At 37.7% G+C, this 24,299-nt stretch overlaps 2 protein-coding genes across 3 annotated transcripts; one reads left to right on the forward strand and one right to left on the reverse strand.

Moving 5' to 3' along the window:
• The first annotated feature begins 278 nt into the window (after positions 1–278).
• LOC125469822 (probable RNA helicase SDE3) lies at positions 279–2,799 on the forward strand. 2 transcript variants are annotated; one of them, XM_048567763.1, is made up of 4 exons: positions 279–441; positions 472–1,027; positions 1,323–1,514; positions 1,612–2,799. In XM_048567763.1, the coding sequence occupies exons 1-4, from the start codon at positions 317–319 to the stop codon at positions 2,548–2,550; spliced, it is 1,812 nt and encodes a 603-aa protein (XP_048423720.1). In that variant the 5' UTR covers positions 279–316; the 3' UTR covers positions 2,551–2,799. The 2 variants fall into 2 exon arrangements, with proteins under 2 accessions (XP_048423720.1, XP_048423719.1); XM_048567762.1 differs by having other exon boundaries at positions 279–1,027.
• A 1,217-nt stretch (positions 2,800–4,016) lies between these two features.
• Positions 4,017–6,342, reverse strand: LOC125469823 (transcription factor TCP7-like). The gene is made up of 2 exons (XM_048567764.1): positions 5,205–6,342; positions 4,017–4,305 (listed from the first exon to the last, which is right to left on the reverse strand). The coding sequence occupies exon 1, from the start codon at positions 6,152–6,154 to the stop codon at positions 5,285–5,287; it is 870 nt and encodes a 289-aa protein (XP_048423721.1). The 5' UTR covers positions 6,155–6,342; the 3' UTR covers positions 4,017–4,305; positions 5,205–5,284.
• Positions 6,343–24,299: the final 17,957 nt, after the last annotated feature.

Here is a 24,299-nt window from a genome sequence, read left to right on the forward strand (position 1 = left end):
GGCCTAGGCATACCAAGCGTTGGAAGGATTTAAGGGTAAAATTGAAAATTCCGTGTTTGGACCATTTTAATTGGACCAATTCAGTATTGAGCTTTTCCTAACCATTAAGTAAAGTTACCAAATTATAAGACGTGGATTCATAATGTTGCTTATGTAGTACGCAGCAGAAGATGTTTGCTCATGTAGTACGCGGCAGTAGTCTTGACTTGAGCTGCGCTTTCTTCAGTCAGTCAGTTGTTCATCAAGGCTCTCTTCAATCGGTTGGCAGGTGAATCTGGTGTGTGCTTTCAAGTTGTTTCTTGCATCATCCACTTTCATGTCGATTTTTAGTGACTTGTGGAGATGGATTTTTGGTGGTAATGATGAGCATGATTCTAATTCTGCTTCTCACGTTCAACATCGCACACAAACCCGATCCTATGAGCAATCTCAACCCCTATTTCCTCCATCTAAACCAGTCTCATCTCCCTGTAATCCATCTTCATCGTCCCTCAAACCCCCATTTCCTCCATCTAAACCAGTCTCATCTTCATCGTCCCTCAAACCCCCATTTCCTCCATCTAAACCAGTCTCATCTCCATCCTCATCGCCCCTCAAACCCCCATTTCCTCCATCTAAACCAGTCTCATCTCCCTTTAATTCATCTTCATCGTCCCCGAAACCTTTTACGTCATTGTTTAAACCACCGGAATCTTCTTCTCTCAATGCATCGTCTCCATTTTCTCCTAATCGCCCTCCGGTATGTGCTTCAAAACCATCTCCACCTTCCCCTATTGGGCCTGCCGTATCTTCCACTAAGCTCCATCCAACGTTTAAGCCCGTTCTATCCCGCGCCTCTTCAAATGTACTGGATCAAAAGGGGAAGCAAAGCTATGTGTGGGTTGAGAATGATTCCTTACCTCTATTCGCAATTCCTGACGATATCAAGAATGGCATCGCACCCAAAGTTCTAAACCAGCCTCTGTCTCCCGCGACATATAAGGATTACTTCGCTGCTCTCTTATATGCTGAAGAATTATACTACGAGGTACGCATGAATCTTGCCAGTTTCGTAATGCATTTTTCCTCTTAGTTTGCTAGTTAAGAAAAAGCCTTTTACTCGGAAAAAATTTGAAAGATAAGAGGGATACTCTCTGTACTGTATCTGCATATGACGTCTCGTTAAGTTGTGTTCGTAGTAATCTTACTGCAGGCATTGGTTGGTCGTATGAATCATAGATCGTAGGGGGTTGTGATAGATGCAACGTTGTTATTTTCTCGGTTTTGCTTGTATGCTTTGCATCCTTGCATTGAAGAAAAACTCATGCTTTTCTTTGAATCAGAAATGGCCTCATTTCGAATTGGAGAATGTCCCTGTGGAGTTGCAGGAAGCAGCAATTTTTAAAAAACCAGACAAGGAAGAGAAAACCTTGGTAGCATTTGATATGGCTTCTTTTCCTACGAATCGCCCATTTCTTTTGTCGAGGGACTTGGTCTATGTGCGACCATCGGGGACAAAAGCTGAGCCATTTCAGGTAAACTACGAGCTTCGACCCATCAACATGCTCTGGATTCTAAACGTGTATCTCATTTCAAAACTTATCCGTCAACATGATCTTACCTGTTATACAGGGCTTTATATATCGCGTCGTCAAAAGCAGTGTTGTTCTAGTAGAATTTGAAGATAATTTTTATGTCAATCACCATTCGGCCCAAAAATATGATGTCAGCTTCTCGTTCAATAGGGTCTGTTTGAAAAGAGCTCACCAAGCTGTACAAAATGCATCAGAGGCTTTGTTTAGGAACTTCCTCTTCCCTGAGTCTGTTTCGCGTGCGAGCATTCCCACTGCACCAGTGCTGCTGTGCACCGGTCATAAACTTGATCCCAATCAATTATCTGCAGTTCGTCGTATTTTAAGCATTCGTGGCTCACCACCTTACCTATTGGCTGGCCAGCTCTGTGTTGGAAGGAGCGATTTTGGGCTATCGAGAACTGGACTGGTGGTTAGTGAAGCAGTGCACCAGTTACGTCAAACTTCACACGGAAATAGGATGCTCATATGTGCTCCTAGTAACCGCTGTTGTGATGGGCTTATGAGAAGCTTGTTGAAATGGATTCCTGAGTCGGACATGTTTCGAGCGAATGCTGCATTCCGCGAGAAAGATGAGGTACCCGAAGACATCCTCCCGTCATGCCTTTACAAAGAGCCCTACTTCTCTTGTCCTCCGACAGAGGAACTTCGTAAATTCAGAGTGATCTTCTCCACTTACATGAGTAGCTTTCGGCTACATGATAAAGGCCTAACTGCAGGACATTTTAGTCATATTTTTCTGGTGGATGCTTCGTCTGCTATTGAGCCAGAAATAATGGTGGCCCTGACTAGTTTCGCTGACAAGAATACTACTGTTATAGTTACCGGTGAACCAGGAAACCGTTCGTCTTGGATTCGAGCTGAGATTGGAAGGAATAAGGGGCTGAAGATTTCATTCTTTGAAAGACTCTCCAAGTCAGTGCCATATAATATAGAAGACAGTCCAATGTTCATCACACAATTGGAGCAAAGAGTCTGACTCATTGAACACCTACAGGCTACGGCCTGAACTTTATGGGTTTGTTTGTCAAGCGCCATCGAATGTGTACGTAATTATTCGAATGTGTACGGTATATGTTATCTTTTGGATGTGTACGTATAAGTTATTGTACTGACACATATGTTATCTTTTGGATGTGTACGTATAAGTTATTGTACTGACAGGTCTTGGTGTTCTGCAGATGATTTCTTGTGTATTAAGCTTAAAAGTTCAAACCATTTTCGTAGATGTCTTGGTTTATGTATGCAGTTTATGAGATGGAGATTTTTTATGGTACTCTAGAGTATTTCGCCACTCCAAATCTTTTAACCTTTGATATTTGGTTGAAAACTCAACAACAACAATAACAACAAAGATTTCTCTCTAAGTGGTGTCGGCTATATGAATCCTAGAACGTCATTGTGTTCGGTTTTGTGTCATGTCTTCCGTTAGATTTAAGTACTCCAAGTTTTTTCTTAGAGTCTCTTTCCAGGTCTTCCTAAGTCTACATGTACCCCTTCGGCCCTAAACTTCTGTCTCATAATCACATCTTCTAACGGAGCGTTTGTAGGCCTTAGTTTCACATGTCCAAACCACCTTAACCGATTTTCTCTCATTTTTTCTTCAATCTCAGCTACTACTATTTTACCTTGGATATCCTCATTCCTAATCCTATCCTTTCTCGTGTGCCTACACATCCAACGATGCATTCTCATCTCCGCTACACTTATTTTATGTACGTGTTGATGTTTCACCGCCCAACATTCCGTGTTATAAAGCATTGCTGGCCTTATTGTTGTCCTATAAAATTTTCCCTTGAACTTTAGTGGCATACGATGGTCACACAACACACCCGATACACTCTTCCACTTCATCCATCCAGCTTGTATTCTACGGTTGAAATCTCCATCCAACTCCCTGTTCTTTTGCAAGATAAAACCTAGGTAGCGAAAACGGTCGCTCTTTAGTACTTCTTGATCTCCAATCCTCACCCCTAACTCATTTGAACCTAAACTTGCACCCCTAACTCATTTGGTTGAAAACTCAAACCAGATAAATCCAACCGTTAAAAACGCCCGAGTATCGTATGCCGTATGACCGTTTGGGGGAAGAAAGTGCAGTGATAGAAGCTGCTCTCAGAAAAGAAAAAGGTGTACTTCAAACCTGAATGGGGAAGGAAAAAGGTTTATGGAACTACTTAGAATCATCAGCACCCCCACAAATCGGGCATCCCCGATTCCTCATGCACAAACTTTCTATTGTTCCCACAGCAAGTGAAAAAGGTGGCAAATTTCCAGACCCAGTTTGGGAAGATCTTCGTTTCAACTAAGTATTTCTGCAAAGATTTTGATCTGCAGAAGTTCAGTTGTCAATTTAACAACTAATTCAAAACCACAAGTGTTCCTCTCAGAGAGAGAGAGAGAGAGAAAATAAATAAATAAATAAATAAAGCTAATAGCGAAATGTTACAAACATAACAAAACAATTACTCGATTCAGAAAGATCACACGACGCATGCTACATCACAGCATTAGTGTTTCAACACTCAGGAAGATCATTCCCAATTCATACAATCAGACAGATCTGCACTTCTTCACACTTGAAAACCGGTACTTTAACATGAACTTTGAATTCAATATTGACAAACACAACAAAAACCACCTACCCCATGTTTTAGGAGACCAACTGCTTCGATTTTGCTTGCTCGTCCCAGCTTCACCTGATATTATTTACTTTCTAGACTTTACAGGCAACCTGCACGTTAAATTCACAATTTCGTTACTGAAGAACAGAAACAGTAGGAAGAACAAACCATGTATCACGAAAACCATATTCATGATCAATGATCCAGAGTTTCCAACACTGAATGTAACATTGAATTAATTTACAGTTGCCACACACACACACCAAGCATCGGAAAACTGATTCAGTTTCCAGTTTAGCGTGCTGCTCCCCAGTTGGGAGTGGTATTGGCCATTACATTTGATCCAACGGTTGGAATGTGCCTTCAAATGCGGCAGAGATGTATGTCGCGCTGTGAAGGCAGAGCAGTCAAACCCCTGCTGCTCAAGTCTAAACACGACTAGCAAAGTAGTCGAAAGATGATTTACCAATACCAGAACAATCACAAAAGCTAGCAATGTAATGTAGGAAGACGACTATAACAACATGTCATATAATTGGATATGAAGCATGAGGATCGATTAGTCGGAGATAGAAAGACGATTTGGAATAAATATTTTCATCATAAAATTGAAATTCTGGAAAGCCCTTTCCAGTTACAACAGCAAAACCTCCAGCTAAAACCCTAACTCTTCTTCTTCTTCTTCTTCTTCTCCTTCATTCTCTCTCCTCCTCCAGCAAAAACCTCCCAAATCCTACAAACAATTTGAACCCCTAAGAAAAACCCTAATTTAAATTGCATTGATACATTGCTTAAAATTCACAAATTTGCACAAACCCTTATTCTTCTTCTTCGTCTTCTTCGTCTTCTTCTTGTTCCAGCCACCCAAAGCTAGTTAAATTCTAACCTTATGAATCCTACTACAAAGAAATTTCTTCAAATAAAAGAAGAAGTCCAACTCTCTCACCTCTCCCCTAAAGGCTAAAACCACACAACCAACAACAACAAAAAAAACAAAACAGAGACATACACATATTTATATATACCAACAAAACACACCACCACCACCAGCCACCGCCAACGGACGGAACTCCAACCGAATCGGGTTTTTCAACGCTGGTCGTCTTCTCTCCGACCCGAATTGCCGTGCCCGCCCGACAAAGAAGCCAACAAATTGAGATGTCCAGGAAGGTAATTTCCCACTCTGGCCGCCGAGGCCTCGCCCATCGGCTGCTGCTGCAAGAACAACGAATGCTGCTGATGGTGCTGTTGCTGCTGCTGGTGGGACAGCGCTGACTGAGCCATCAGCTCCGGGGGTGGTGTGGCGGCGAAGCTCCACACCTGCCCGAAGTGCGGGGCCCAGAACCCGCCGGGTCCCCCTGCGTTGGGGCCTAGCATGGAGGCCATGGAGTGCCCGACGACTGAGACGGCTCCGTCGTTGTTGGCGTGGTTGTCGGAGGGGTCCTTGGCGGCGGAGGCGTCGTGGTTGTGGTTGTGGTTGTGGCTGTGGTTGTTTTCGGGGTCGTCGAGGGAACCGCGGACGCGTTTGCCGAGGATGAAGGGGGTGGGGCCCAGAAGCTGAGGTTTGTGATCGGAGGAGGTGGTGGAGGAGGGGGCTGAAGAGGAGGTGTTGCCACCGCGGAGGGAGACAGAGACGGTGGAGAAGGAGGCAGGGGTGGTGCCGGTGCCGGTGGCGGCGATGATGGAGGGCTCGGCCTGGCGGAGGAGCCATTCGATGGTCTGGCCGTCGGACTTGTGGCCGAGCTCACGTGTGAGCTGGAAGACACGTGCGGCGCAGATGATGGGCATGCGGATGCGGCGGCCCCGTCCGTCGACCTTGCTGTGTCGGTCCTTAGAGGGTGGCTTCTTGACGGCTAAGACGCCGTTACTTGACGGCCTCTGCGAGGTCTGCTCCACCATGGCTCCTGCGCCGCCGCCGCCGTTAGTGAGCTCGTTATTAGGCGCCTCGGAATTTGACATGGGAAGAAATTGATGGTGAGCTGCTCCTGCTCAGCTGGGTGTAAAGCTGGGTTTACACACCCACACACACAGTGCGTATACGAGCTGTTCAACTTCTAGAGGGAGAGGGAGGGAGAGAGGGTTGAGTGGTGGTGGTTTTCGGGGGGTTTTGGGGCGGGGTAGGGGGGAGGTGGAGAGGGAGAGTGGGGAGGGGAGGGAGGTGGGCTGGGCTGTAGGAAACACAGCTCTTTCAAATGATTGAGCTTCCAGACAGGAGCTGGTGGAGACAGAGGAGGGCACATGGGGTGGTGGCCCCCACTTATATACAAACACTCTTCCCCTTCACACCTCTTCCTTCACTGTGTGAAACACGCGCACTCCCAATCCCATAATTAATTAAAATGAAATTCTCTTTATTCTCTATTTTTTTAAACTAAATTTCTAAAATTATATGTGGCACTTTATTGTATTGGCGAAAAAGAATTATGTCCATACATTTTGATACATGTTCAATATTCACGGATTTCCTTCCAATGTAACGATTAACTATTTAACCCATTAATGTTATTACTCTACTAAAAATAATTATAAAAATCAGAAGAAAAAAAACTTCACATGCCATTTTTAGCATTTTACATTATAAGTTTAATTTTGGCCATTATTTTTATTTAATTTATTCAATCTGATGTCTACAAAGAAAGAGACGTGTGTGTAACGTCAAGTATTATGCGTAAAATTCACTTCCTTTATATAAGAACTAGCTCATTTTCATGTTGTTTGAAAGTTTGGCGCCTTCGTCCACCTTAGCCAAAATTTTCTTCAAATAATGGTCATGTGACAAGTATAAAGGATATTTTTCAAAAGCATTCTTTTGATCCAAAGACCCTATAATCATAGTTCCCAAAAAAAAAAAAAAAAAAAAAAAAAAAAAAAAAAAAAAAGACCCTATAATCATACTTACCTGATTGTTAATCAAAATTGGATACACTTGTTGTATGGAATGACGAGAAACCCTTAATAAATGACCCTTGTACTTGTCTGGTGACCTTTTTTTAACGAAACAAATAAGCAGTAGTGTTGCATTTTCACACACGTAGTTTCATGGGGTTAACTGCAAAAGAAATAAATAACTAGTTAGACAAAGGTGGAAAAATGAACGTAACGAAATTAATGGGCAACGATTTTCACACTTTTAGTCGTATGTTCGTTAAATTGAAATTTTTTCAATTGGTTCCACACTAACCAAGAAAACGGTATAAAGCTGAAAATTGAGTGTAAACATGAGTAACCTAATTAAAACCATCGCATTCAAATTCATCAACAGTGTCACTTAGTATTATTGTTTAATGATATTTCTTTTTATTTGTAAGTAAGAGGTTTTAGGTTCGATTCTCACTAAAAATTAATTTAAACTTTATTATTGTTAACTCATTATAAAGCTTAACTTGCTCTCTCTCGTCTTAATGTAAATAACATTATTTGTTTAAAATAAAAATAAAATTCATCAACAGTGGTCCTCTCTGTTGACTGCTACTAGTAATTTTCTCTCAGTTCATTCAAAATTACTGTCAAAAGGACGGGATAAAAACAGTAAAAATTACTGTCAAAATTACGGTGAGTCAAATGTAATGTACTTACAATCCGTGCGACCTTATTGTTATTAATGCAAAAGGGTTTGATTCTCTCTTTTCCCAAGCCAAAAGGCCAACGGTTTTGAACCAAAAAAAAAACAAAAAAAGTTTAAAAGTCACTAGTACTCTAGTTTGCTTTAGGTCCTTCACTTGGGGCTTTTACGGTAATTAAAGTGAGTTTCATTTCTATATACATATGAATTATCATGTACAGTGTTTATTCATACTCTCATTTTACTTTTTACATACCTTATTTAATTTTAAGTCATCGAATTGAATAATAAATTCAAGATGACCAACAGAGAGAGGTTAACAAGGGGTTTGTAAAAAATAAAAATAAACGCGAGAATAGCACCACTCATCATGTTTTATTGGTTGAGGGTTCATCAGCTTGATTTTTATAACATTTGAATCAAACTCAATTTTATGCTTTACTATGAAAGACGTAAGTGAGAAATCTTACGTAAAATTATGTAGATGATGATGTTTGTAACTCTTATAAAATCGTAAGTTGATACATAGTTTCACGAGTAAAAGTCGAACTTCAACGCCATAAGTTTGGTATAAAAAAACATAGATTTTACAACATAGAAGTTATTGGTTCACTGGATAGATTGAACTAACGATGCAAACACTACAAGATCAACGTAACGGAGAAAAAAAATCTACAAACTACAAAGACAAAAATGAAAACTCGTGTAATTAAATTAGTGCAATTTTGGGAAAGTAAAATGTCTTGTGTGCTGGCCGATAAGATACAAACACAGCATTGCCCCCTTCAATAAATCAAAGGAAATATGTCCCACCATTGCTTTCCACTTTCTAGTCCGTTTTCTAACTAATCCCACCTACTCATCAATATATATTCAAAGTTTCAAACCATCCCTTTTTCTTTTCTTTTCTTTTCTTTTTTTAATTTCTTTTCTAACCTCTCAATTTTTTATTTTTTATTTTTAATCGGATTCTAATTCTTGAATTTAATTGGTAAGAAATTGTATGCCTTTTTTAAAAAAGAGCTCACATTATTCCATGGACAACATCAATGTTGAATTATACATTTGTTTTTTAAAACAAGCAATATCAGAAGAAGAAAAATCTAATTCGAGACTTTGAGTGTAGAGATAAATACTCTTAATTAACTCAGATACTAGTGTTGAATTAGAATAATATTTGCCTACATAAAATTTGTGAAGGAACTTTTTTTCAAAATAATTTATGACCAATTTATGAAACTCTATGCTTATGATGAAAACCGTTCTTAATATAAATCCCCTTATAAAAATCATCTCTCTAAAAATTCAATAAAATATGAGATCGTTTAGTCATTGAACTGTATAAAAATGGATGGTCAAAATCAGTCAAAGCATTGCTTGCTACAGTTGATTGACTAAACGACTTCAATTTTATTTATTTTATTATTATTTTTTTTTTTTTGCAAATACGATTTTTATAGAGTGATTCATAATACAAACATTTCCGATCATAAGCACGAAATTTTGTAAATAGGTCATAAAGTATTTTGAATAGAAATTCGTTCCCAATTTTGTAGAATCAAATATTGTCTGGTCAGATATATGCCAAACCCAAATTCATAATATTCAAACCGTCCAAATGCTCAAGAATTTGGTTCCAAGACTTCGTTTCCTTGAAGAAAACCGGACTAAAGCTGAAAGGCCAAATCAGAGACAGCTTCTTGTTGCAGTTTTATGGAACATAACATTGTTCCATTAGTCAACTAACTTTCATAATGATTGGGTTCAAATCTAAATTCCGGCTGGATTTGGCTTATAAAACAATGATTACTAATAGGCTTCCTACCCTACTAACCAACATATATCAGTAACAACCAGTAAGTGCTATGTCATAACCTCGCTTAACACATGTTCTTGGGACCATAATTTTCCTTCCAAACACCTTTCAGGAGATTAACATTCTCTCTAATCATTGTGATGGCTATGTTTGCAGACATCTCAGCTTGATTTTGCATTTTCATGCCCCTTTTATTGACAGTTTAAACTCATTCTCACACATTCGTTTACGTGTAGCTACACTCAAGTCAAAACACGTGGACAACGTACACTTGGTGAGATGGATGTACTTTGAACATAAGTCAACGTACTCTAATATCATGAAAGAGTAGTAATAGAGAAAGTGACTTAACTACTTATAAATCCTTGCAAAATTTCTTAACTTTTCAATGTGGAGTGCCACTTCACATCCTTACAGTGGTCTCCGCATGAGACTTCCGTAAATAGAACAAGAGATCATAAGATTTCTCGAACTTTGTAAAGAACGATGTAACCTATATATGGAGAGATTATTTCTTATAACCAATGTGTAGTTCTAATAACATCAGAATGTGCTAAAAAGGTAAACCATTGATCAATGAATGATTTTCATGTGGCGTGTTTAGTTACATGAGAGTATTTCATGTAGGTGCCATGGTAGTATATTTACTTTAATTTAGAGGTTTGTTTTGGTAAAAGAAATATTTAGCACTTTTGTTATCCTTGTGATTTACGCCTCCAAAAATCTAAACAAAAAAATGTTAAGCATGAAAAACGTGTTACGCGGGTGGACGTGATTCGCACGGTCGAAAGAAGGCGCGTGAGCTGTCTTGGCTTTATTGAGGTCAGTGAGTGAGTGAGAGAGAGAGAGAGAGAGAGAGAGAGAGAGTGAGAGAGTGTAGTACAAAAATGACACATGATGCGGTGTGTTTTTATTTACGTAATATGCCACTTTTGTGGCTGTGAATTTTCGACTTCAAAATTTAGCATTTACCCCCTTCCCTTCCCTCCTCATCTATTGCGACAGTGATGACGTGGACCAATTCATGTCCTTGGTCGTTGTATTCCAAACCCTAAAGATCAAACGGTTGATTGGAATTGTTATGAGCTGGAAGTCTCCAGATTCAAACGCTACGCTGCAAAAAGTCAAGGTCATTAATTTTGAATTAGAAAAAAGTTTGTTGTCTGCATTATGAAGATTAATTAACCGGACAATGACCTTTGCTGGTGTGATTAGTTTGGGATTAATTCTTTTGAAGATCCACCGTTAACCTAATTGACGAAGACTGAGAAAAAGGAGAAGGGTGTATGCAAAAGGACCTTTAATGCTTAAGTTAGGAATAGTTTGAGATAAACTATAACAGAGAGGACTTTGAGTAGTAAATGGTGATTAGCCATTCCATTGTTCGCCTTGACTAGTTATAAGAGCGAACCCTCATAGGCAGCTGGGAAGGGAGACCCTAGGCCATACTAGGCAAAATGCTATGTTCTGCTAGTATGATGCTGACTAATCTCGTCATGTTGAAGGCCTTTGGAAATAACTACGCGATAGTGTTGGACTCCCAAGGGAGACCCTAAAGAGTCAATTTCTTGCCATCTTAGATCGAGAATATCACGATGGCAGGATCGGGATATCAAGGGCCTTGATATGTAACTGACTCAAAGGCCTAGTACCTATAAGGCTTGTAGATATTAGGCCTTTTGTGGTACCCTGTAGTTTGCTCACAACGTCAAGTAAAGCAGTCATATTGAGTTCGAAGTTCATGTGTCCTTTTATTAGATGTGGTTAATTATGTCTAGAAAAAAATAAAACAAAAAGAAACAAATTGCTAGTAATTGTAATTCATTCCTTGCGTGTAACAACTTATAGAACCGAAGGCAATTCGCCAATGTAGGACGCGGTGATTGTCGCAACTACAACTTTAATTGCAAAAACAAAGAAACAAATTGCAAAGCGATTGTAATTTATTCTCTGCATATGACAAGCAGCAAGAAAATCAAGCCTAATTGAGTCTTCCATTTTTCAACCCCCTAAAGAAAAACCAAAATAAGTTGGTCGTTGTATGGCAGGCTGGCTGCTGGCAGCTGGCTTGTCAGCAGACCAACAGTTAGCTATATATCAAATCTCAGAAATTATAGTTACATGGGTCCATGTGCCCTCAAACAAGGAAAAAAATTTTTTTGTTGAAAATAAAAACTAGTAATAAGTTACGGTTATTCACTCATTTGAAGCCCAAAGAAATTATAGAGAATTTCATCATACCCTTATCAATCAAGTAAATCCACCAACTCGAAGCATTAAACCGAAAACCTTTCATATTTTTTGTTGTTTATTAGAGAGCCTCAATCCACTCTCTTACCATTAAACATTAATTTATGTAGTTGTGCCCTCGAATAAGTTGTGTTGTAGTATTTTACTAAGATGTCTTGACTAATGTAAAAACCTTGGTTTACCACATTGGTCCATGCAACACGCTTTTTATCTTTCCTCATTGTAAAGCAGAGTGCATGTAAATATTAAAAAATGACACTATATTACACACACGAGGGTATATTGTATCCTAATAACGCCTTCTTCCGCTTTGGATTAATAATTCTCAATTATTTCATTTAATTATGTTTTAATTATATATTTTGCCAACCACTACATTATAATTATGTTGTGGGTTTGTTAATTTAAAAGTATTCAAAATTGACGCATGAATGATGGAACATTCCTCTGTCAGCCCTTAAATAGTAGTTGTATAGTTGATCATATCATGATCTTTTTAATTTTTATACAAAGAATTGACAATTTTTAAATTATAATTAAAGTCTGATCGGTACACGTTCCTGGAATTCGGGTTTTGTGTTTGTTTATATTTGGTATGGGCTGGCCCTCCCCTCTCCAATACGCAACAAACCTCATTCAACAAGATATTCAAGCATGACAGCAATTTGTATAGAACAAGTTCATTATTATAATGTGAACGCTTTAATAATATGTCATGTGAAAAAAAAAAATTAACACATGATAAGAAATTATTGAATCGGAACGCCACAGTAATTGTAAACCAATTTTATGTTAGTCTTTCTCTTCATGCATTTGTTCATTATTTTTACCTTTAATTTTTATTTTCTAAAAAAAAAAAATACATTTGGTGGCAAGTTACGGTTATCCATCATTTTCGGGCTCGAAGAAGCTATGGAAAATTTCACCTTGCCATTGGACACAGTCAAATAAACTCATAAACTACGAGCATCGAACGCAAAACCTTGAACATAAGGAGATTGGGACAAACCACACTTTGGCTAACCATAATAATTAGTATTGAACCCGTCATATAAAGAAATATAACGTAAAACATCTCACTTATAAATAAAAAACAAATCGTAGGTGGGTGGGGGCAAACAATAATTCTTCTTTTTACCTTTTGATTTGCTTTGCTTGTTGGATAATGCATAAGAATACAAAGGAAGTTGTAAACAAATAATGGAATCCTCATAATGACATAATAAGGATCAAGATTCCGTGTTTATTTTAAGCGAAAATGGCTTTTCCCCGCAGTTTTTTCTGGTTGTTGTTCCCGCCAATTTTTTTTCATTAAGATGAGGTTAATATGGTAATTAACTAACCACTTCCAAGTCACCAACTTTCAACTCACATAAACTTGTCCATCACGTATTTAAATTTTGAAAAAAAAACTGTTTTCATTCTTTACATGCAAAATCACGTGAGAAGAGAAATAGAATATATATATATATATATATATATATATATATATATTATGGCTGGAGCCAAGAATTCAAAATGGATGGGATAAAGAATGAAAAAATTGCACACAAAAGTTTACCTTACCCTCTAAATTTTATTTTGTTTCACCTTATCCCTATAGTATATTCATCATTTGTGTTGTGTTTTATCTCATTTTATCAGCTAAGTTAACCGAGGCATTAGTTTCATTGACATTATAAGACATACTCTTTGATCTTTTCAGCTCGTTTTACATTTGAGACATCTAAAACCACAAAATTCCCTATGGCACAAAAAATAAAAAATAAAAATCCCCTGCCAAAGTTACCCAAATTTCCACCTTGACAATGCTTTTTGGCTCAAATTTTCAAGATTGTCATTAAAATTTGTTGATGCACAAAATCGGCGAGGACTTTGGTACAATAGAAAGTGTCAGATTCGTGACCTTCGCTAGGTTGCTCTGGTCATTAGTGTGGATAAGTATGTAAATGAATAGAGACAGGGAAGCAAACAACATAAGATGTATGTGGTTCACCCAGATTGGCTACGTCCACGGAGTAAAAGAGTTCTCATTAGTTGTGAAGGGTTTACACAAATACATAGGTTCAAGCTCTCTTTTAGTGAGTTCTAGTGAAGAGTTTAGTACAAATGACATTAGGGATTATTGTGGGAGAATGATCCCCTTTTATAGAAGAGAGTTTCTAGCTTTGTTCTGACATTGACACGTGTTGTTTTGTGATTGGCCTCTGATATCGACACTTGTCACGCTGTGATTGACTTCTGATACTGACATGTGTCGTGTTGTGATTGGCCTCCTGGTTGGAGGAAAAGTCTTGTGGGTCCTTGACGGTATGTTGTTGACCGGTGCTTAGTAGTTTCGGGATTGGTCAAGTATGGTACAAACAGTGCTGGTCAAGTATGGTACAAACAGTGCTCCCCTAAGTTCCCGAGTGAGGGAAGCTCCTCGGTTGGGGACTTGCAAGATCTAAGCCATTGAGTAATCACGAAACTTCCAAGTACCGAAGTGTGGTGTCGCTTTCACTTTCCTTCTCTGTCCTGTAAGTAGATGTGGCATCTTCTCTTGGAAGTACTTTTCCTTCATCCAGGTGTGGTATCTTTGGTTGGCGTTGACGCACAAGGTAATGTATAATTTTCATTTGAAGCTTACTTGTAGTTTCGGGTTTGGTCAAGTGCGATACAAACCATATAGTAGGAGTCCCCCAAGTCTCTAAGCGAAGAGATCTACCGAAGGAGGTGACAGACAAGGTAAGCAATCAATCTCAGATCGGTAGGTTGATCTTGGGTTCCGGCTGATTGTACTCATTATCCCTGTCTCTCATTCAGCAATAATGATAAAGAGAAGAAACAAGGAGAAGATATGATATGAGGTACTCTTGTTTTTTGAGAAGACGGACGAATCGGCACGTACTTTGTTGTACTTGACTTTCCACAGGTGTATTCTTGAACTGGGCTGGAGGGTTTTCTGGTTTCCTCCAAAGAAGCGAGCCGACTCCAGAATTTGAGAGTCAAAACAACTCCGTCAAACCTGGAGTATGTTCGATCCTGATGATACGGGATACTTTTGCTGTTTGACAAAGTAGTAGGTGTGGTATGGCGAAGCTTTGTTCTTCGACGACGGTGCTAGCAAAAGGCTGTTGAGGCTTCTCGATCTCTTCAATTAGAGCAATGATGCCGAGCTTGGATTTGACTTAGACTCTTCCGTCTGGATTGTGCGGTTTTACAAGAAAGGGCGTCATGCTGTAGTGATCTGTTCTAGCTCGCCGTTGAACCTTCTACTTCAATCTTTTGTATAGCAGAAATAGTGCGTAACCTTTGCATTTAAATGGTCCTTTAGAACACTACTTCTCAGTGACTCATCCATACTTGGCAACTTCAGTGTAAAGAGCTAATATCGTACCAACTGTTCTGAGGTATTTGCCTAAGAAATTCATAACCTTGACAACAGTTGAGGATGAGTACTCGAGAGCAATGCTAGGCAAGCGACCAGGCAAAGGTTCTGGGCAATCAGTTCTAGATCGTAAGTTTGATTTCAGGTTCCGACTGATTGCATTCTTTCTCCTTGTCCTGCAGGTAAGAGCAAAGGCAAAGGAAAAGACAGGGAAAAAGAATGATATGGGATATTCTTGCTTTCAACCATGATGATATGAGATATTCTTGCTCTGATGTGGCTGGTTGGCATAGGTATTATCGATGGTGAAGGGTAAATGTACGCTCCCTAAAGGTTGCACAACATCACCAGAGAAGCTTATCAGAGGAGAAACCGAGTGATCGAGCAAATGTTCAGCTACATTAAGTGTTTTGAAACCTTCAGCAAACATAATATTGACCAACGCCCCCGTGTCTATCAGGATTCGTCGTACATCAAAGTTGGCTATTTGAGCCTCCACAATTTTGCTAACTAATCCTATATTCGATGGTAAAAAAAAAAAAAAACCAAAGAGCCTTGTTGTGTAATTGAAATTAAGACCTCCTTCAACCCTCTCTCATTCCTCTAAAATACCCTAGATCTGAAACTTTCAACAGGAAGCGCCCTCTCTCCGTCCTCCAAAAACCTAGATATACAACTCAACAGATGTCGTCCCCTTGCTTCGGCTTGAGGCCGTTGGCAGCCTTCTCGCCTCCATCCTAGCCTTCCTCCCCTCTGTCTTCTTTCTACCTTTTCAACTCATCTTTTTCTTTATTCTCCGCTCACTCTTCTCTTCCCCAGAATCTGGCTTGAGATGTCCTATGCCAACCTCCTCTATGTGTTGTCCTTACAAACGATGGGCGACCTACATGTTTCTGCTACCTAGGCTCATGCAGATTCTGTACCAACGTCTCTTCTGTGGACATATCATCCGCATTGGTGTAATTTTCAATTAGTTATATGTGTGTTGCTTCGACAATTTGTTTGTATTGCTTCGGTGATCTATGTAGCCTGGCTATTTGCGATGGTTTTGGATGAGGAAATCGGTGCTAGGTTTGTCACATCTTTCGTATTAGTGATAGATTTACTTATAAACTCTTGGTTCTAGTGGTTTATTGTGGTGCACGCATAGAGGTTTAAAATATTTTGCGTTTTCAGCCCATTATCTTCATATCAATAAAGTGATCACTAGAGAAACCATCTAACACCTCTTATATTTGGTTATTTTCGTTAATGAAACAATGTACCGCTTTTCTTAAAAAAAAAAAAATTTAAAAAAAAATTGCATTATGGTCCCAAACAAGAAGCCTACCAATAAGAATTTAGAAGTGAACTCAATTAGCGCATGTATATATGTTTGCACACGTGAATCTGCTTAAAATTTCATACTTAAGTAGAAAAGGAAGATGATGAATAATAATTATATGGGTCCAAACCAAATGACACAAGAATTACCTTCCAAGAACAATTCATCATGCATGTGAAACTTAGTGATGGGTCTACATCCATCTACCCACAACATTTTGAATCTTATATTTTTGGACGCCTTTTAAAATTAACTCCAACCAAACCTTTTTATTGCTCGAATAACTCCAACCAAACTACTCACTACGCATGGAATCTGCATGGACATGGATCACACAACAGGATATTTTGTGGGTTATAAGGATGAGGATCCCTTCCGGATTCTCTTTGTGAGGATAAAAATTTCACAATAATTTCTAACCGTATAATGTACGATAAATTGATAGAATGCTAGGGTCCTCACAAAGAGGATCCAAATGAGATTCAAATCTGGGTTATTATATGCTAATATGCATGGACCATATGCTTGACTCTTAATTTAATTAACTGATGATTAATCTTAATTTCCTTAACATTTAAGTAAAGTTATTCATTTGAAAGGGATGAATCAAGTTTGCCCTAATTCTGTTTCCCACAAAAGTGGAAGCAACTCAAGCAGGAGCTGTGAAAGTCATCTGAAAAAAGGTCATGCATCATATGAGCAGACTATACCTGACCTTATCGGGATTCAGGAGTCGGCAGACTCTGAAACAAGACCTGATTTAATAATTTAATTTTTTTTTCTTTTAAAAACAAGGGGCCACACATGACATGAGGTTGCAAATTGTCCACCAAATCATACAGCTGGAGCCCATCTCAACCATTTTTGTAGTGATTAATTTCATGGAAAATGACTTCGGGAAGGGAATTGGATCAATCAGAATTCAATTTATAGGAATCCTAGATATCTTCGTATCTTAGTCATTCATCGTATATTATACGATCATAAATCATTTAATTTAAATTAAACACAAATAGTATTCAACAAAAACTAACCGCACGATATACGATAAATGATTAAGATATCCGGATCTCTAGAATCCTCACAAAGTAAATCTGAAGAGGATCCCTTTCTTCTAGAAGGGGAGGATAATACCATTATTAGGATGGGTATTCGCTCCTGATATTTTTTGTGAGGATCAGAAATTTATTTTATTGTGTTTGTTAATCGTATATTTTGTAGTCAGTTTTTATCGTGTATTATTTGGGTTCAATTTTAAATGAAAAAATTCAAAATAATTTAGGACTGCAAGATAACATATGAACGGACACGATGAAGTGATTCCCGAGATTCCGAATAGAATCCTACTCCCCATTATTATTCGTGTTATGGAGTCTGTCGACAACGTACATATCACTTACTATTTCCGAGTTTTATGTTGCATCTCCTTGATATTGTAACATATAAGGAGAACATATACTAAGCTCTATAACATGGCATACACCGGACTTATGTGAAGAGTTTGATCTGCTGTAAGTATTCAATAATCAAGAATTTAGTTGCTACAAATTTTATTGTTATACGATACATCTCTAAACTTTAATTGAATTGAAACTTTAATCTTTCAACTAAACATCCATCAATATCAGTCCCTAACTTGTAGAACGATTAGTTATTTTAGGTATCTCTGTTGGAACTTTCATAAAACAATTAGTCACAAATTTTAGGTATCTTGTCAAAATGTAAAACAATTAGTCATTTTAGATGAAAATTTCTACTTCTATAATCTAGAAAAATAGTTGTTTTATGTTGATGCACAAAATATGTTTGATATTGGACCAACTTAGATCGACCGTAAATCATACATACATAAAAACATATATTTTGGTTCATTCCAAGTTGGGAAAACATCCTCGTTGGTGTAGATCTGGTTTCACTATGTAAAATAAGTGTTAAATTGTAAATAGAGGATTGTTGCTAGGGCTAGGGCTTGCCATCCTCCTAATGAGGGTGAGGGTGAGGGATCCCTTTTATAGAACAAGCGTTTCCCTCCCCTCTTACATACTTCATGGTGAAGTAGTAAGGACCATTTATGGTACAACATGAGTCCCCCAAGTCTTCAGTCAAGAGAGTATTTTGGTTGAAGATTTCAAATGCAGTCCATGCGTGGGCTGAACTGACCGGTTGTCATCTAGAATCGATACTTCGGCATGAGGTGGTGCTCAACGTGAAACAATACTTGGCTAGAGGTTGTGCACGTTGCGAGGCTACTCGGCTGGTGCTCGCGGAGAGGTGGTTGATAGGCTAGAGGCTATGCTTGTTGCAAGCCAGTTAGGTTAGTGGTGTTCCTTGTTGCAAGTATGTCATCGATGTGAGTGTGCACTCAATATGAGTTGATTCTTGACATGAGCTAAGTTTGCTTATCAGGTTCGCATATTGAGTCTATGTGTCGAGTTCACAAGTTAGGTCCACACACAGGGTCTTTAAATAATTGTTTTATTTAAGCTCTATAGTTTAGCAAAATGTAAATAATTATTTTATTTAAACAACTTTGGGTAAATTGCATTTTACCCCTCAGGTTTGGGGTCAATTTCAATTCCTGACAACATCTTTAAAACATTTCAATTTCATACATTTACTTATCATTTTATTTCAATTTCATATATCCGTTAGAAAATCTGTTAAGTAAACCGTTAAGTGATGACATGGCAAATACGGGATCCACATTTGTGCTGACGTGGCTGCCACATTTGTGCCATGTGGCAAGAAAAATATTTTTTTATGTATTTAAAATATACTAATATTTATCCTATTATAAATAAATAAAAACCTAAACAAACGCAGAAACCCCCCCGACCCACTTCTCCATCCCCTCCCTCTTCACCTCCCATCCATTCTCTTTCCCCAGATCCACTCCGCTCTCTTCACCCCCCGACCCACCTTCAACTTGCTTTTCGTTGCTCTCCTTGATGAAATTCTGACCCATCTTCGTCAAGAACATGGAGCTCGGCTCAAACTCGGCCAATCTTCTGCTACCGCTGTCTTTGTTGAAATGTTGCTCTTCGATTCCGATTTTGCCACTAGGCTTCTCCATTGCCACCGAGCTTTTCAATATGTTCGTGATCTTAATCAAATTTCTTCCATTTCCACAAGGTTAAGCTTCATCTTGAGCTTAATAAAAAAAATTAAGCCTAATTCTTTAACTATTATATAATCAATTTTCTCTCTGCAATCAAATTCAAAATTCGATAACGAAAAGGGTGGTAGGTGCGAGTTGGGAGGTGGGTTAGGGGTGATCGAGGATGAGAAGGATTTTGGGGGATTAGGGTTTGGGGGTTTATGGTGAGAGTGTCGTAAAAGGGTTTGAGGGAGAGTAGGGAATAGGTCGGGGGGTGAAGAGGGAGGAGTGGGTTTGGAGGGAGAGAAGGAATGGGGGGTGAAGAGGGAGGAGATTGAGAAGTGGGTTGGGGGGGACGGGTTTGGGTTTTAGAGTTCGATTGGTTTTTTTTTTTCTTTTTTAATTTTTTTTAAGGGTAAATATTATTATATTTTAAATGTATAAAAAAATATTTTTTTGTCACGTGGCACAAATGTGGCAGTCATGTTAGCACAAATGTGGATTTCATATTTGCCACGTCATCACTTAACGGTTTATTTAACAGATTTTCTTACGGATGTATGAAATTGAAATAAAATGATAAGTAAATGTATGAAATTGAAATGTTTTAAAAATGTTGTAAGGAATTGAAATTAATACTAAATCTGAGGGGATAAAATATAATTTACCCAACAATTTTTCATAGTGAGGAATAAAAAAGCTTTTTGAAAGTATGATGGTTCTGAATTCAATGATGTCATTTGCGGAAAGTTTATGCACTAATCAATGACATGTTTATTGTTTAATACAATTTGTTAGCTTGATAAAACTTGTCTTTTGTTGGGATGCTTTGAAATATTCCGGCGGCTCAGCATTCCTGTCCTGTGACTCCTAGTTGCACAAAACATTAAGGATTGAGTGGTTCTGTGTGCAGTCAAATTTCATCTCTAAACCCTTGTTTTTTTAGACACCTAATTTACTTCTACACATTTTTTTAGACGGCCAAAATAATTTTCTAAACTTCTAAAAAATACCCTTTTTCACTTTTTATTAATTTATTTTCCTCTCAACACCCATTTTTCACACCCATTTTTCATTTTCTTTAGATACCCATTCTCCCTTCCCATCATATCGCATATATCTCGACTTAACTGCCATAATTAGATCCAAATCAAGGCCATGCTCTTTGTTGAGGCCCAAAAATATTACATGCAAGCCCAATCAAGTCTCAAGGCTCAATTGTCAAACAAACCTCAAACCAAGTCCAAAATAAATACCATGATTGGGAATTGAGAAGGGGCTATATTTGTAATCATGCCATGCTACGTTGAACCATGCATTTGTGTAAATCACACCACACTCGTGCAAACACATGCATATTCGTCACGCCAAGTTTTATCACGCTAATCACTATTCATACTAAAATAAGCCTAAGTCACATGCTCGGGCTTGACAAGTGAATTGTGGTGTGAATGGTTATGGAAATGCATTGGGCCTATATAGAGTCAAGATTATAAAAGACTTTAGGTTGCTTGGGAGCCCAAAGAGCCAAGCCCATCTACGTGGGCAAGTTTGAGAGAGAACCAGCTTAGTTTCCTCCTTTCCCTAGCAAGCTAACCAACTTATTTAGGAATGAATCGAACTCTAAGCCATAAAGTTACGTGAAAGTCCAACAGAGTATGCATTGAATTAGGGGTGGTTCGGTATGGGATGCAAAACCGAAAATGGGATCCCGAATCCCAAACCAAAAATTTTCGGGACTGGAATTTGAAGACCAATTCCGAACCGAAATTTTGGTATTCCCAATTTTCGGGATTCTCAAAATGTTTTCCGTATTTCGGGATGTATTGGAATTGCGTTTTGGGTTTTGGGCATAAATTTGAGATTTTCGGGTTGTGGGATAAAATTTGGGCCCTTGGCTTAAAATTTTGTTGCCCAATTTCATATCTATTGAAATTTAAGTTTTTTTTTACCTATTACCAATTTGAAATTTCTTACCAATTGAAATACCAAATCATTCTAAGTCAAATTGACGTTCCAAAGTTCCAAACTACTTAATTTCATATTTCTATTTCTAATATAGTCTACTCTCAAATTATGTAAATTCAACATTCAATATGCATGCAACCAAAATAAATATACATATATATTTTCAGTTTGGTATGGATCCCAAAAATTTCGGTATTATCGGTTTGGGAATTTTTCGATATGGGATCCGAATTTTTTTAGTGTGGTTTAGGATTTTTAGGAAAAATTTCCAGTACTTCATTTAATGAAGAGAGATGATGACTTTCCCTTCCTAGCTCATGTAGAAGATGAATGCTTGAAAGCCAGAAGACACGTTACTAGAAGTAACGCCTGTGGAAGGCTGACTCAGGAAAACATCCCTTTAGGAAGAAGGTCCAGAACAAGCTTCACGAGACCAACGGCACCTAACTGTCTTGCACCAAAAAGGAAATGGCAAAAGAACTAGGGAGAAAAAAAAGGGAAGACCATGCCACAAGTAGAGATTCCTTAGGAACCCTAAAAGAGAATCATTCACCTACAAAAAGAGATATCAAAAGCCATTAAAGAGAGACATGATAACACAAAGGTTCAAACCCAAAGAGAAAACGTGAGAAGGTTGTGTTGCACCAAGCTAGGGAGTTCTTTCTCTAAGTGCAAATATCCTTGAAACCTCAAGAAACATCACCTCTGCAACCTGAGTGTTTTCCACGACTTTCCTCTAAATACCCAGCCATCTAAAGCCTTGTTACTACCCTAGGAAACTCTGATTATCCAACCCAGGACACCATACAACCATGCAAACTCTCGCTCTCTCATGCTAAACTGATAAACTTCTAGGTTCTATAGTATGCCTCACTTGAGCAAGTCATTATTTGCATAATCATGTTATCTTCGAGTCATTGATCCAATTAGGATATTTCCTTAGACATGATAATTCTTTTGACATACTTTAGGGCTTGGTAAGAAACCGAACCAAAGGAGACAAGATGACGTTCTCAAATCTCAAGTTGACCTTGACCTAAAAGTCCCCCAACACTCTCTCCATTCCTCTTTTTGAAAAACTTGAAAGGTTGAATTTTTGGGTTATGTAATGGGTTTTAGATTCAAGAGGCAAATGAAGCAGTGCCAACGACGGATTTGGTGCTTTTTTGGGGACAACTTCAACTACAAGCGTGATATGTAGTAGCAGGTGTAGATCAGATTTGGGGTTCAGATGGATGGCGTCTAGGTAGGATGTGTTAAAACTTGATTTGAAAAAAAATAGTTTTGATTTTATTCTAATGGATGATAACTTTTAAAAGAAAATTGATTTCTATTACGTGGCGTCATATCATTGGTTAGCACGTTGCTATTTCAAAATTTTATGAGTGTCTAAAAAAAAAAAGAAAAAAAAATTGTTTTTTTTTTAATTTTTTTATTTTTTAAATCACTAAGACTATCTCCAACCCTTAAGTTAAAACTTAAATTTTAAGTTAAAACCTAAGATTTTTAACCCAAAAAATTTAGGTTTTAACCTATAAACAGTTTTTTTTTTCCTCTAATCCTTCTGGGTTAAATTTTTAGCCTGAAATTATTAAAGAATGAATTTAGGATTTTTTTCCTTAAAATAACTTAAAAAAAAAAATTATGTTGACTATCATAATTTAATTTTATGAACATTTTAACTTAAAAATATTTAGATTCCAAAAAATATTAAAAAATCACTAAACTGACACCATGAAACTCGAGGAACACTATGAAAAAATATGACACACGTAAAAGAATTTTTTTTAATTACTTTAGCCGTTGCATTTAAATTTGGACCGTTAGATCTTTTTTTTTACTATTGGATTTGATTATATTAGATCTTAGCTTTTGGATTCAATGAGTTTATAAATATAAAACTACAAAAAACATACACAAATATGGAGGGCTAACCCAGGAGGAATCCTGTGCTAAAATTTGCCCTAAGAAAGTTTTGTTAAAACTTATATTTGCCCCAAGAGTTGGAGCAAGTTGGGGTAGATTTAAATCCTAAAGTTTGAATTTTACTCCAAGAGTTGGAATGGGTATAAAAACTTTGTGACAGTTTAATATATGGGTATAAAAGCATTTTTCATTTAAACAAAAGTGATGCTTGCCCAGAGATGAAACTTGAGTGTAAAAACCACTTATAAGGATTTTGTTAAAAAAAAAAAAAAAAAATCTAGCAAACACTATTAAGTTATCAATCTATTAATATTTTGACCAGAGTTTTAACATGTCACGTATATATCAAGAGAATGTTAACCGAGTTTCCTAAATTTGCTTCATCCTGTGATTTTTACTTATTCTTATTTCGTTGCGAAAAAATGCATGGAGGGCTGGCCCAGGTCCAGTGTGGGTAGGGCGACTGTCCAGGGTTCATAAGAGTATATTTATATATTTATATATGTTTTCATAAGAGTATGAATTTACAAAAATTGGTTTGATGACAAAGAAATTTAATTGGAAGTGGTGGTTTTGTCATTTGAAAATAATGAAGAGGTCTTGAATTCAAAACACCACCTATGCTTATTTACTTTCTAATTTTTACAAATTTCTTTTTATAAGATTATAAATTTATAAAATTTGGTTAAATGATCAAGAAGTTTAATTAGAAGTAATGGTTTTTGTTGTTTAAAATTAACAAGATTTCTTAAGTTCGAAATGCGTATGTTTATTCTTTTAGAAATGCACAG

Source organism: the organism of the source record quoted next, unplaced genomic scaffold (assembly GCF_019419815.1).
Source record: "Pyrus x bretschneideri cultivar Hongxiangsu unplaced genomic scaffold, Pyrus_bretschneideri_v1 Contig46, whole genome shotgun sequence".
Taxonomy (NCBI): domain Eukaryota; kingdom Viridiplantae; phylum Streptophyta; class Magnoliopsida; order Rosales; family Rosaceae; genus Pyrus; species Pyrus x bretschneideri.